Source organism: Melanerpes formicivorus, unplaced genomic scaffold, assembly GCF_026170545.1.
Source record: "Melanerpes formicivorus ecotype bairdi unplaced genomic scaffold, bMelFor1.0.p_v2 SCAF_36, whole genome shotgun sequence".
Taxonomy (NCBI): Eukaryota; Metazoa; Chordata; class Aves; order Piciformes; family Picidae; genus Melanerpes; species Melanerpes formicivorus.
In genome coordinates, this window is record NW_027142388.1 from 2,483,098 (window position 1) to 2,495,175 (window position 12,078).

General features: G+C 46.0%; 1 protein-coding gene and 1 long non-coding RNA gene across 2 annotated transcripts; both read right to left on the reverse strand.

Annotated features, from left to right (window-relative positions):
- Window positions 1–1,700: 1,700 nt before the first annotated feature.
- Window positions 1,701–4,949, reverse strand: CLDN5 (claudin 5). Its single transcript, XM_068157294.1, has one exon. It carries the CDS (start codon window positions 4,857–4,859, stop codon window positions 4,209–4,211), a length of 651 nt encoding a protein of 216 aa, XP_068013395.1. The 5' UTR covers window positions 4,860–4,949; the 3' UTR covers window positions 1,701–4,208.
- Window positions 4,950–5,784: 835 nt separating this feature from the next.
- On the reverse strand, window positions 5,785–10,716 carry LOC137450589 (uncharacterized). The gene is made up of 4 exons (XR_010989605.1): window positions 10,340–10,716; window positions 8,218–8,450; window positions 7,673–7,807; window positions 5,785–6,007 (listed from the first exon to the last, which is right to left on the reverse strand). It is a non-coding gene; the product is annotated as an uncharacterized lncRNA (long non-coding RNA).
- Window positions 10,717–12,078: the final 1,362 nt, after the last annotated feature.

The window sequence follows — 12,078 nt, forward strand, 5'->3', positions numbered from 1 at the left end:
ACAAAAATCTGGAATTTCACTGGTTCCCCACCCCAGCAGTAAGATGTTTCAGTATATTCCAAAGAGCAGATGCCCCACAAACATCTTTTTGCAGGAAAAGGAAACATTTCCTTAAACATCCTGCAGCAGACGTGACTGATTGAGCTTCCTTTTCCCTCTGCCTGGTGCATTTCCCCTCTTTGCACAGACAGGATCTAACCAGATTTGCAGGGTATGAACTGCAGGTTACTTTCAAATTCATAACTATGAAATGGTTCGTTTAGCAGGACAAAGGCCAAGACCGCAGACACCCTTTTTCCAGCTCAGCATGTGCATAGCAATGGGAGGGTGGCAAGGAGCTTTTGTTAATCTCAACCCAGCTGGCAAGAATGCTGCAAAATGAAGTCTTTGAAGATGTTTTTTTCTTCATTTTTTAAAGCAACAGTTTGTTAAGAAAGCTTGAAAGTCTTGGGGGGGAGAAAGATAGTACAAAATATTGAAAGACCTCCCTGGCAGTCATCTAACACAGGCAAATTTCCCCACTAGCAATCTGCCTCTACAGTTTCCTTATGAGAGACATGTTTTTCACAGGTTCTGTTCTGCTGCATCTGTGAAAATGTTTTTCCCTAGCTTGAATGCACTTCTAAACTAAAACAAAAAAACCAAGTGGCAGAAAGGATTAGGGTATCAGGTCAGGTTGGGGCTGATCCAAGCTGCAGTGGGATTTTGTTCTTTTTTAGTTTAGACGTGTAGGAATTGAAAGCTTAAAAAGCTTCATACTTAGAGCTGTTCTCAAAATAGTTGGGACTCACACTCCACTTCCTAATGTGCTCGCATCACAAGACCAACAGCTGCTACTTGCTCTTTTGTCTGAGGCTTCAGTAGAAAGCTGAGATGCTGAGTGCTCTGCAAGGGAGGAGTCCCTCTTCCCCAGAAGTGACCCAGCTCTCCCCTCAAAGGTAGCCCAGGTGAAGGTTGCCCTTTGGACAGCGATGTTGCACCCCATCTTCCTGAGCCCAAACAATGTAATGCCTTTCACAAAAAAAAACACTACCCCTGTTCAGGGATTGGCTTAGATATTTTTATTTTTATGTGAAATCATAAATACAAAATAAAAATAGTAAACAAGTGCTAGAGATTATTTTTTTGTTCCCATTGGAATGAGGTTCAGACCTGCTCCTGAGCACTTCCAAGTCTTAAAAGTTCAGGACTTGGTCTTTGCTTGTGGAAAACAAAACATAGCAAACCCCACCTTAGACTCTTACCCTGAAGCCAGTGACATCAGTAACAGTGTTCTCTCAGGTTATTCTTTTAAAGCATAGCAACAAATAAGTATACTGGAGGATGAGATTAAATATAAACCTATTTTTTAAAATGGGCCCCACTTCCTGCTGGTATTGTTGGGAGCTGCCCCACTGACCTCAGTGAAACCATCTTACATCAGCAGTGACATGGGTTTGGGAAGATGATGCTGTGCTTCCTAGTACAGACACAGTTAGTGCTGGCTTCTTCCAAGAGGCTTTGTTGTGCAATTCTTTCGGATTTTGGTTATAAGAGGATCCAGCTCTGCCCCGACACAAAGTGACTTGTTAAGAAGTTTGGCTTGTTAACAAAAAGTCAGTTCTAAGGTGTGAGTTCCCCTCCCTCTCCTCTCCCCAAGCCACCAGTTTTGATTTGATTTTAAATGTTAGTGCAGCACTGCCCAGAAAGGTTTAATCTTCTTTTTAAACAAAGGCCAGATCCTGCAGCCCTTCAGAAGGGCTCAACAGCACAGATATGTGCAAGGGTGTCTGGTGGCAGGGGTTGGGGGTTAGTTCTTTAAAAGAGAGTGAGGTCCAGGATCTGGGCTAGTATCTGCTGACTCCTTTGAAGACACAAGAGAGATGAGTGAGGGTGTAGTGTGTCGGTGGGCTGGGTGACAACTACAGCTGGCCATTATCATTTAGCATAATACCAAAGTAATCACAAAACAAATCAAGGCACCAAACCACAATAACAAGCCAACTTTGGTTGATTTCTTGCAAAATACATGCACTTAAATACATTTACAGTTTACAAGGTTACAGTGTTTAAAAAAAAAAAAAGTTGCAATGATGAAATAAGGAATATTTCATTCTTGTACCAAAACTACATATCACATCATAACAACAGGATAGCTTTTACTTAAATGCAGGTGGTATAAGAGCTGCACCTCATTATAGAGCCAAACTACTTCTAGACATACTGCTCTGCTTTTGTGTTCCCTCATGGGCTCAGACCCTGCGATTTATCTGTTTAAACAAGAAAGCAATTCTCTTTAGAAGGGTAAACTGTGTGTTCAATATCCAACACCAAACCTTTCAGGGGCCAGGCTTCCGTCTTTTATTCAGGTCTGTGTATACATTGATATGATCAGGGGTTCACTTTACTAAGCAAGGCAAGAGCACAGCTGATGTAAGCCTGTTGCAAACGCACAGGTATGGTTAGTCCCTGGTCTCTGCGTTAGGACAGAGGTGTAAGAGTTAATGCTCAGGTTAGGTGTGTGCACTGTAGGGCTTTGTGGTTGTGAGGCACCCATGAGGTCGTAGCATTGTGCTCTGAGGAACATGTAAGCACATTTCCACACTAACTCTTGGCAGAAATACCCTTATGGCAATAGAGATCCTGCCACCATCTGTAGCAGAATTCTGCATTCATTTAAAAGCAGAAGTAATGCATGGAAGAGAGAATACTAATGGAAAAGTATCACACTGCTCCTTAACCCCTCCTCTAGAAAAGGTAATCTCTGCAGTGTAAAATGGAAGGTGTGTACTAATGTTCCAGGCTATGGTGAAGTTGAGCAGGTGTTGAGCTCAGAAAATGAGAGTTATGCTGCCCAGAGCATCCTCCTTCCAGCCTGCACAGTGTTACCAGGGCAATATGGAGGAGCTGAGAGCTGTGAGAGCTGTAACTTCACATCTCCTGATCAGCCAGCATAAAATCTCATTCAAGATACTTGGCAAAATTCTTCTAGCAATTTCTTTGTCCAATTTGGTAAATGAAGGAAAGCAAGTGTTAACAAAATTATGGTGGGGAGTCAACCAAATGCACATCCAACTGAACACACAACTCAAAATTGGCAGCAAGTGGAGCTTGGCAAGAAGGCCATGAAAGCCATCCATATAGAATACCCCAGCCATCAAAATCTGGGGCAGTTTTTAAGTTTCCAGCCTCCCGTAGTGCAGATGAGGATGGAGAGGGATGCACCACTGGAGCCAGGGCATACAAAGATCTCCTAGATCTCAGAGTCTAGTCCTCCAATAATTCTGGCAATGAATTCATATTCAAGTAAAAACAGAACGAAAGCTGGTGAAGGAGAAGGGATAAAGGATCTCAACAGGCAACCTACTGTAATCTTAGTCTCCATTAAATTACAGCAACTACCTGAATCTCTTTCAAAGGTCTCACAGATACACAGACCAATGCACTTCTCTGAGGGACTGAAACAAATTAAGAAAATAAAACACCTTTCTCCAAATAGTTTACTTGCCTGCAGGACTAAGGACCAAGGTTAGTTGCATGCTTTGGACGTTATCCCTAGTTTAGTTGCCCAAACAGAAGAAGAACAAAACCCCCGAACCAGTGGAAGTCCCACCGGCAACAGCCTGACGCAGGTTTCCAGGAGAGCATATGAAGAAAGGAAGCATCTCCTTGGTGACAGCGCACACCCGAGGTCCTGCTCCCACCAGCCGGCGGTGCCCCAAGAGGCGCCAGCAGCAAGAGCGGCCGGTGAAGTACTCACAAGTCTCTCACGGTAGCGCCGGGGAAGCGCCGGGAGCCGGGCGGGCAAGAGACGGAGCCCGGACGGGGCGTCCCGGCACATGCTGCCGCGGCTCTCCCGGGCTCGTCGGTGCCTCCAGCCGCCTCGGGCCGCGAAGATGCCGGGCCGGCTGCACTGTGCGGCCGGGGAGGGCTTTGCTCGTCTCGGCACAGCGGGCGGTCAGTACCGGGTCCACGGCGGCGCCGAGCGCGGCGCTGCCCGCAACGAAGCGGCTAGAGCCAACGAAGCTGCTAGAGCCACCGGTGCGCCGGGCGCTGCCCTGCCTACGGCTGCAGCTTTACGGGGTCCCGTTAAGAAGAGTCTCGAGGCAGGGGAGCGCTAGAGCTCGGCTCAGACTCTCCGGGCTCAGTGCCCCGTTCCAGCCCACGAGGCGGCCGGTGACAGTCCGTGTCCGTGTCCCCGTAGGGCCGGGGCCGCGGGGCAACCCCGCTCAAACGTAGTTCTTCTTGTCGTACTCGCCGTTGGAGGTGGGCCGCCGCGGCGCCGAGTACTTGACGGGGAAGGAAGTCTCGTCGCGCTGGGAGCAGGAGCAGCAGCAGATGAGGCAGCCCCCGAAGAGCAGCAGGGCCGTGGCCGCCCAGCCGATGTAGAGCGCGGCCCCCATCTCCCGCTTCTTGGACGGCGGCACGGTGGGGTCGTAGAAGTCGCTGATGACAATGTTGGCGAACCAGCAGAGCGGGATGAGAACCAGGACCCCGCAGAGGATGTAGATGGCCCCGCCGGCAATCACGATGCGGGACTTCATCTTGCCGGGCCGGATGCAATTGGTGCACTGGGCGCCTACCACGGTGACCATCAGGGCCACCAGCCCCAGCAGCGCCACGATAACAGTGAGCGCCCGGCCCGCCTGCACCTCGGGCGGCAGTGCCAGGATGGAGTCGTACACCTTGCACTGCATCTGCCCCGTGCTCTGCACCACGCAGTTCATCCACAGCCCTTCCCAGATGGTCTGCGCCACCACGATGTTCACGTCGATGAAGGCCGACACCTGCCACATGGGCAGCCCGCAGGCCAGGATTACTCCCACCCAGCCCAGGATGCCGAGCCCCAGCCCCAGAATCTCCACCGCCGCCGAAGTCATGCTGCCGCCGCTGCCTCACCGAAGCCTCCGTATAAAGGACGGCACGACAGGTCTGCACTACGGCTCCCGGACGGCTGCAGAGCCTGCTCTGAGCCGCCGCCGCCGGGCAGGGCTATATGAGGAGCCGCGGGGAGCCCTCCCACCGCCCGCCCTCCCGCCCGGCCCGGCCCGGCCCTTTCCCGCGTAAGGGGACTCGCACGGTCACGGGTGGGCGGCAGCACTGCCCACCGCCGGGGGAGCGCCGCGGGGCTGGGGGCACAGCGCTGCCACGCTGCTCACGGCTCCCTTCGGAGCCGAGAAAATGTCCCTCTGCTCGCCCTGGCACCCTGCTTAGGGAGGAGTCCGCAGGGATGCTGTTTCCTCGAGGGAAAGTGTGGGGCTGGAGAAATCCCTCAAGGAATTTGGCTGCTCAGGCTTTTGCCTTTTTTTGCCTTATTTGTTTGTTTGTTTGTTTTGTTGGGTTTGTTTTGTTTTGTTGGTTTGTTTTTGTTTTAGTGCCATTTTGTATGTATTTCCTATCACCTGACAAAGTCTGCAGCCAGACCTTTGGAGAGGTCTTGCCAGTGCCGGCACCCGGCAGTTCAGATGTTCCCATTATCAGAGCCTAACTGATCATTTCCCAAAGGCTGAGCACGCTGACCGACCTGAATATCACTTCTTGCACATTGTGACAGGCAAAAGTGTAGTCAAATACCATCAAACACCTTAGGAACCACACTGAAGATGGAAGAGCTTTGAATATGGGATCTGCACATCATCTGTCAATACCAGTAGACAGATTCTTAATTTGGTCCAGGAAGAATAAATGCTTTTATCTTACACCAGGCATGAAACTCTGTTTGGAGGCAAGAGCAAGGCAGTATATTTAAACATCTTGCATAAAGATTTCAAACTTCACTTTACTGTTTTAATTTGGTAAATATATTTCAAGGAGTTAAGTGCCTGTATCAAAAAGAGCATATCCACAAGAGGTTTCAGCAGCAGCTTGTCTAGATACTGCATCTGCTTCAGTCTCCTCATGGACCACCGATGTCTTGCATTGTTCTTGCAAACAAGCCTTGGTTCAGCTCATGCAGACCACCAGCAGCTCACAGCCCCCAGGCTGGCAGATGCAGCGAGCCTTTGTGGTGGCAATGATGCTGTTATAGCTGTAAGAGAAAGGGAACAGACCTCACCAGCTGCCTCACAGCGCTCATGGGGAGCTGTGCTTCAGTGGCTTTCCACTGGTTGCCCTGATAAAGACTTGTTTTGATTTATACCAGGACTGTTTTGGTTTATCATAAAGAAGTTTAAATGGTTTAGACAAAATTGAAAATTAAGTTCAGACCGATTTGAAATGATTATCTAGATTTGGGTTCAGTTAGCCCAAAGTGTCCTTCCAGAGCTGAAAAGAGCACATTTCCTGCCCCTGTGTGTTTTCTCTGTTGTACAGTAATTTACAACATGTATTACAGTATGCAGAGATTTGTGACAGAAATATTATGACTGATATGAATGCAGCATGAGTGGAAAAGTCCACGTGTGAAGCAAAAGCAGCAGAAGAAACAACAAGCAAAGGCTAAAGGAATCACATGCATTGACAACTGAGGACGTGACTGATGGCTTAACACTGAGTAATGCCCTGCTTACATCCTGACACTTGCTTTGATGAACCATCTGCAGAGGACCCAAGTGCTGGTAATAAGAGGATGGCAATGAGGTCACAACCCTCTGGATGTGCCCTTTCACTTCTTTTGTTTTTCCAGCCAGAAGACAAACTTTACCCACAAGACACCAAAAAAAACCAACAAACCAACATTAAAAAAAGCAGAACATCAGCAGCTTGTGGACCATCATGGGATGGACATGCTGACACATAACAACTGCAGCCCTCCCATTAAGAATCTCTGCCTGAGGAGCTGTAAACATTTCTAGCATGGAAAATGTCTTTCTAGCAGAGGCTGCCTGGTAAAGAGGAGTTATCTCCTTTTCAGGCTGTATATGAAATACATACAGTTTACCTCAATTATTTAAAACTGTAAATTCCAGTGTGCAAGTCCTGGAGGAATGTGTGACTGGGGCTGTGCAGTCTGTCAAACTGAGGCTGCTTACAATCACTCAGAAAAGTGTCAGGGAAAGGAGAATGTGCAAAAGAATCAGCCACAGAGACAGAGATATCTCAGAGGTGAACAGGAAGAAGCCCAGAACACAAGCTGAAAGTGAATAACAGCTGTATTTATGATGATAATAATGATTATACAGAAAACAGCACAGAAGAACAATTAAAAGGGGGGGAAGAAATGCCAGTTATCTTAGCCCATAAGCACAGGAAAGCCCCACCCTTGCCACTTGCCCAGGAGCACGGAACTCTGAATTTCCTCTGATAAATGGTCTGTGTGCTTCTGTGCCTGCCGGGAGGCACTCCTGGGGCCTGTGCAGCTGCCCGGGGCTTTGGGCTGAGAAGGGAAGCCAGTGCATAGCTTGTTTTACCTCTGCAGCCCTCACCCCACCTTCCCTTGCTACCTGTTACCGAGCAACTTACTCCTACAAATCACTTAATCCAAAGCAATTATTTCTCTGGGGAAAGACATGCTTAATAACAACAGGGCAAATGAACCTTTCTGCTTAGAGGCATTTCCATTCCTCATACTTCACCTTTGTCTCTTTGTTTCTTTCTCTTACCCCAGATATTTGCTTTTACCCTGTCTGCTGGCAACAACCTCCATTTTCAATTACTCTATTAAAAAGTAATCCTGAAAGTGAGTCTGTTGCACAGACTACCCCTAATGAGCCCATAGGTGCAAGGTGCTCACAGGACTGCTTACTTGACTTACTGGTAACTTGACTGATGCAACTTCTGGGGGCAGCCTGAGGACCCCATCAGCTTCAGCACATTGTGTCTTCTGCTGCTGTTGCTGTCACAACACCAAGAATTAATTCAATCCCACAAAATAAAAAGGTTCTGATGTCTGAAAAGGAAACACAACCCATCGTGATGTTTTACTTGGGATGTTAAGTGATGAAATCACTGCTTACAAATTAAATCTTTGCTGATAAAGTCTGGATGCCTTTAAATTCAAAAGTGTTTGTGCAGCAAAGTAACCCATTAACAAATGCCCATGAATGTCATCACATCTATTGCTGCTCCAGCTATGTGTTTATTAAATTATTCTGGGGGATGCAGAGGGGGGCTTTGCAGCCTGTGAAAATGGGTGGAAGTGGCATTCAAGCTGAGAACAATTGCACAGAAACCATACTATAGCAAGAGGGGCTTTGGGATTAGAGGCGATTGTGTTTTCCCTCTTTTCCTGACATAATCAGGACAAATACCAAGCACAGAGGTTCTGGGAGGGCTGCAAAGGGGGGTCCAGGCTCTCACCAGCTTTGCTTGTCCTGGCACGTGAGCATTGTACCATGGCACAGAAGAGCTGCTGTGCCCAACCCTTGAGTCTTGCTAGGGCTTAGCTCAGCCTTGAAGCATCCCACCAGCAATGTTTAGATTTGCCTTTTGGAACCTTAAATGTAGTCTCCACAGCATGCTTGGTTTATAACTTGTGGTGCATCCCTTATCTATGTGCTTCTGCTGCTTCTTGTCCCTAAAATGTTAAGCATCTGGAAGACAGAAAAGAAAATTACACTTGGTAGCAAGCTTATGCACAAAGCTTGTGTGAAAAAGCCAAAGGATGAGTCAAAAGATTAATTAAAAGCCCAGTAATCTCAAGACAGCTACCATAGCTATAGGATCAGACATATCAAAGGTCAAGAATCAGGAATCCTATTAGAGACAGATTTTGTACCACATTTTGTCTTTTAATTAGTGCTGAAATGAAGGCAAGGAAATTTACAGGTACAAGAGGATCTGCTCTTTTTTTAGAGAGCCTGAATTTTCTTAGTGAAGACTACTTCTGAGTTATCCTTTAAAGTGCCACTGTTTCTCCCAAGAGAAGAGACTTAGCTGGAGTGCATGTACTGTTTTCCACCGTAAGACAGACCTCCATGAAGCTGCTGCATGTCAGCAGTTCCAACACGTCTTCACACCAGTGGGACACATCAGAAGACTGGCACGTAGCAATGAGTCAACAACCTCAAGCAGGTTATTGCAAAATGAAAGTGCATGGTTTCACCATAGGATTTAACTCAGAATCATTTATTTTGGAAACAAGCTGAAGTGGTTAACATGAAATTGTCACTTCTTCTCTTAGTTCATCTTCTGAGCAAAGAGAAGCAATGACTAAAATGCCATACCAGAATTTTGCAAGGGGGACCAGTAATGCTCCATGATGTAGGATCCAACACCTTTTTTTAGTACAAGTGGTGCTGGTGCCCTTCAGGATTGAGAAATGGCTGCCCACACTACTCTTCCCCCTCAGCAGTGGTGTGACAGGACTTGTAAAAAAGAAAGGAAGGAAGCAGATATGTGTAGTTGGAAAACCAGTAAAAAAGGTTACAAATCTGCTTCCAGCCTTCATATATTTGCTGCTTTCCAAATGTCCCTTTCCAAATAAGCCCTAGCCCTGTATCACACTCTGCACTTTACAGGCACCCCCTCTGCTTGCACTCTTTCTTGTTGTGTGGACTGCCCACTGACACTAACAGGGAGTAGGGGGGGTCTGGCTGTCCTACACACGGTGGCAAGACTGGGACAGTGTTGTGAGCGGTCTCCTCATACAATGAGGAAATTAATTATGATGAACTATCATTAGAACCAAGTTTTACACCTCCCTGCTCAAATTCCTTTACGCAGAAACCTCTGGATCAGCATTTGAAACTTCCCCTTGGTTGGAATTGATCTTCATGTCTCTATGTCTTACTAAAGCACCCCTTGTAACAGGAATATTTCCAGTCTTCGCTGTCAGGGTCAGCTGGTTTGCTCTGGTGGGCCGCTGCACACCTAACACTTCAGCACCCTGATTTTGAATTTGGCTTTCAAGAGGATACACAGTGTCAGTGGACAGCCCTACCCTGTGTTAACAACATGTCAGGGCAGTTAACATGGTAAATGGTAGCTCTTTTCCAAAGCTTAGAATGCCCCATCTGTGGATGAGTATCTAAAGAGGCTGATCATCCCATTCAACAAGAGGTCACACTGAATACATGCTTAGGCCATGTTGCTTCAAATGCTTCAGTGCAATGGGCAGGTCTTGAGAATATACTAAAGCTTGAACAGGCCAGTGGGGGGAAGAGGGGAAGCTATACATTGTTTCGTGCCTCAGAGGCCATTCTACATCATGTTTCCTACCAGAAGTGTAGTTTAATTTTGTCCTCTTCCAAAGTTAGTCTCCTTCCACAGATTGTGGTGCCCCAGGATCCTGATAGCTCTCTTTCCCATGTAATTGTTGGGAAATCACATCAGATGTCATTTTGTAAAGAACAGCGTCAGCAGGGACAAATGCCATTGTTTTAAATATACATTGCAAAGGTTGAGAGCAATTAGTAGGGACATGACTGTGAAGTAACTGAAGGTTGTTCAGGGCTAGTGATGGGAAATGTACTACGTTTACCTGCTGTCCCAGGAAATTTGTGTTCCTGAGAATGTGAGCGGCCTGGGACACCTCTTCCGGCTATGAGAGTGAATAATTCTCAGCAGTGCTGACTCTGTTCTTAGTAAGTCTGAGACAACTCCGTCTTTGGGAATAATGTGGATCTGTTTTGTCAATCCTGATTCCCTTCTAAAAAGTGAAACTGGTTTCCAGTTAGAGGAAATTATGGCTGTTATTGGTGGAAAAGATGCAAAATGTCTCTTACTCCAGAGAAAAATGTTGAGATTTTTTGTTGCCACAGCAGGGCTTGTAAATGCAAAAGAAATACTTTCATTCCTCTGAGACTGCTATCATTCAAGCAATTGTTGTAGTGTGTCACTAAAAATGCCTTTCCACCACCCCCCCCCCCCCCAGCAAGGGAAAATACTTATCAGCTGCAGATTTTCTTAGGGCTTACTACATAACTTGTAAAGTAGCTTGTGTCAATAAATCCTGGTGCATCCACAGATACTGCCTTCCTGTTCTTACACTGCCAGAGCTCCAGCTCTGAGCTGCACACTTCAAAAGGGCTCAGCTGTCAGCAGATGTGACGTTTCCAATTCCTGATGCAGCAAGTCTGCAAAAACACAGGGATTTTGAGATGTTAGAATGACTCCACCCCATTGGTGATTCCACAGATAGAGCACTACACAGAAGAGTATCTTGATCAGCTCACCAGGTTACCAAATACTAACAGAGAATGGCAAGTTTGCCCTTTAATTTCTCTATCACCACACCCAAATAATAAAAATTAGCTCAGGGAATATCTAAATTCAGACCAGCTCTGTTCAAAGTACTTTTTTTCCTCTGCTAATCTTTTAGAAGGATGTCACCCTCAGTATGCAGCTTGTACATATTTGTTTCTAGAAGGCTTGGTCCTGAAGCCATGCACTAGAATTTAGCACAAACAGAAATATTCTGAGTCAAACACAAACTTAAATTGTATGGAAATGCAAAATTGTTTAATCAAGACTTGAGTAATTTTATCTCTGGAGAAGATGGGGAGAGTTGAAGATGCTCAGTATCTTACAGCAGTATCTCCATTATACATACACACACACACACATATATATATATGCACACACATATATATATACACATACATATATATACACACACACTCTCTTACAGTGCAGCTGTTACAGCAGTCACATCATTTTAGACTCAAGTTCCAAATATATTGAGCAACGTGAGGAACAGATTCAACTGAAAGGAAATCAAGTTAAAAGAGATCCCATAACTGAGAAGACACAGCTTTGTTTCATCTAAGCAGCTTATCTTCTCTTTTAAAAGATTTAATAGAAATCATGCCAAAGAATACGGAGTTAATTTATCTACCAAAACTCACTTTGGTTTTCAGTTATGTAGTAGTATTTTATTATAAGCAGCATCACACCACTTTCTCTGCTAAGGAGCAGAACGAAAGTGACAGAATGTCTTCTGCTGAATGGATGAGGTATTTCTAACTTGCTAAGACGTGACTCCCTACAGAGTTAAGGTTTGAAATCAAGGAAGGACTCTAATTGTACTTTGGATACTGTAAACCTAGATGTGTCAGGAACTTTTATAAAAGGCATTTGAGCTTGCAAGGGAAGAATAAAACAAAATTCTTTTAGAAATAATGATGGGAATGAATGCTTCACAGTCAGAGTGTTGACTGCATTAACACTTCCAGACTATTTAAGCACTCAGGAGGAAGAGCGTTCTTCAATACAATGATT

What these genes read in the sequence shown, in the direction of transcription:
- CLDN5 (XM_068157294.1), bottom strand. Translation starts at nt 4,859, where the DNA reads ATGACTTCGGCGGCGGTGGAGATTCTGGGGCTGGGGCTCGGCATCCTG.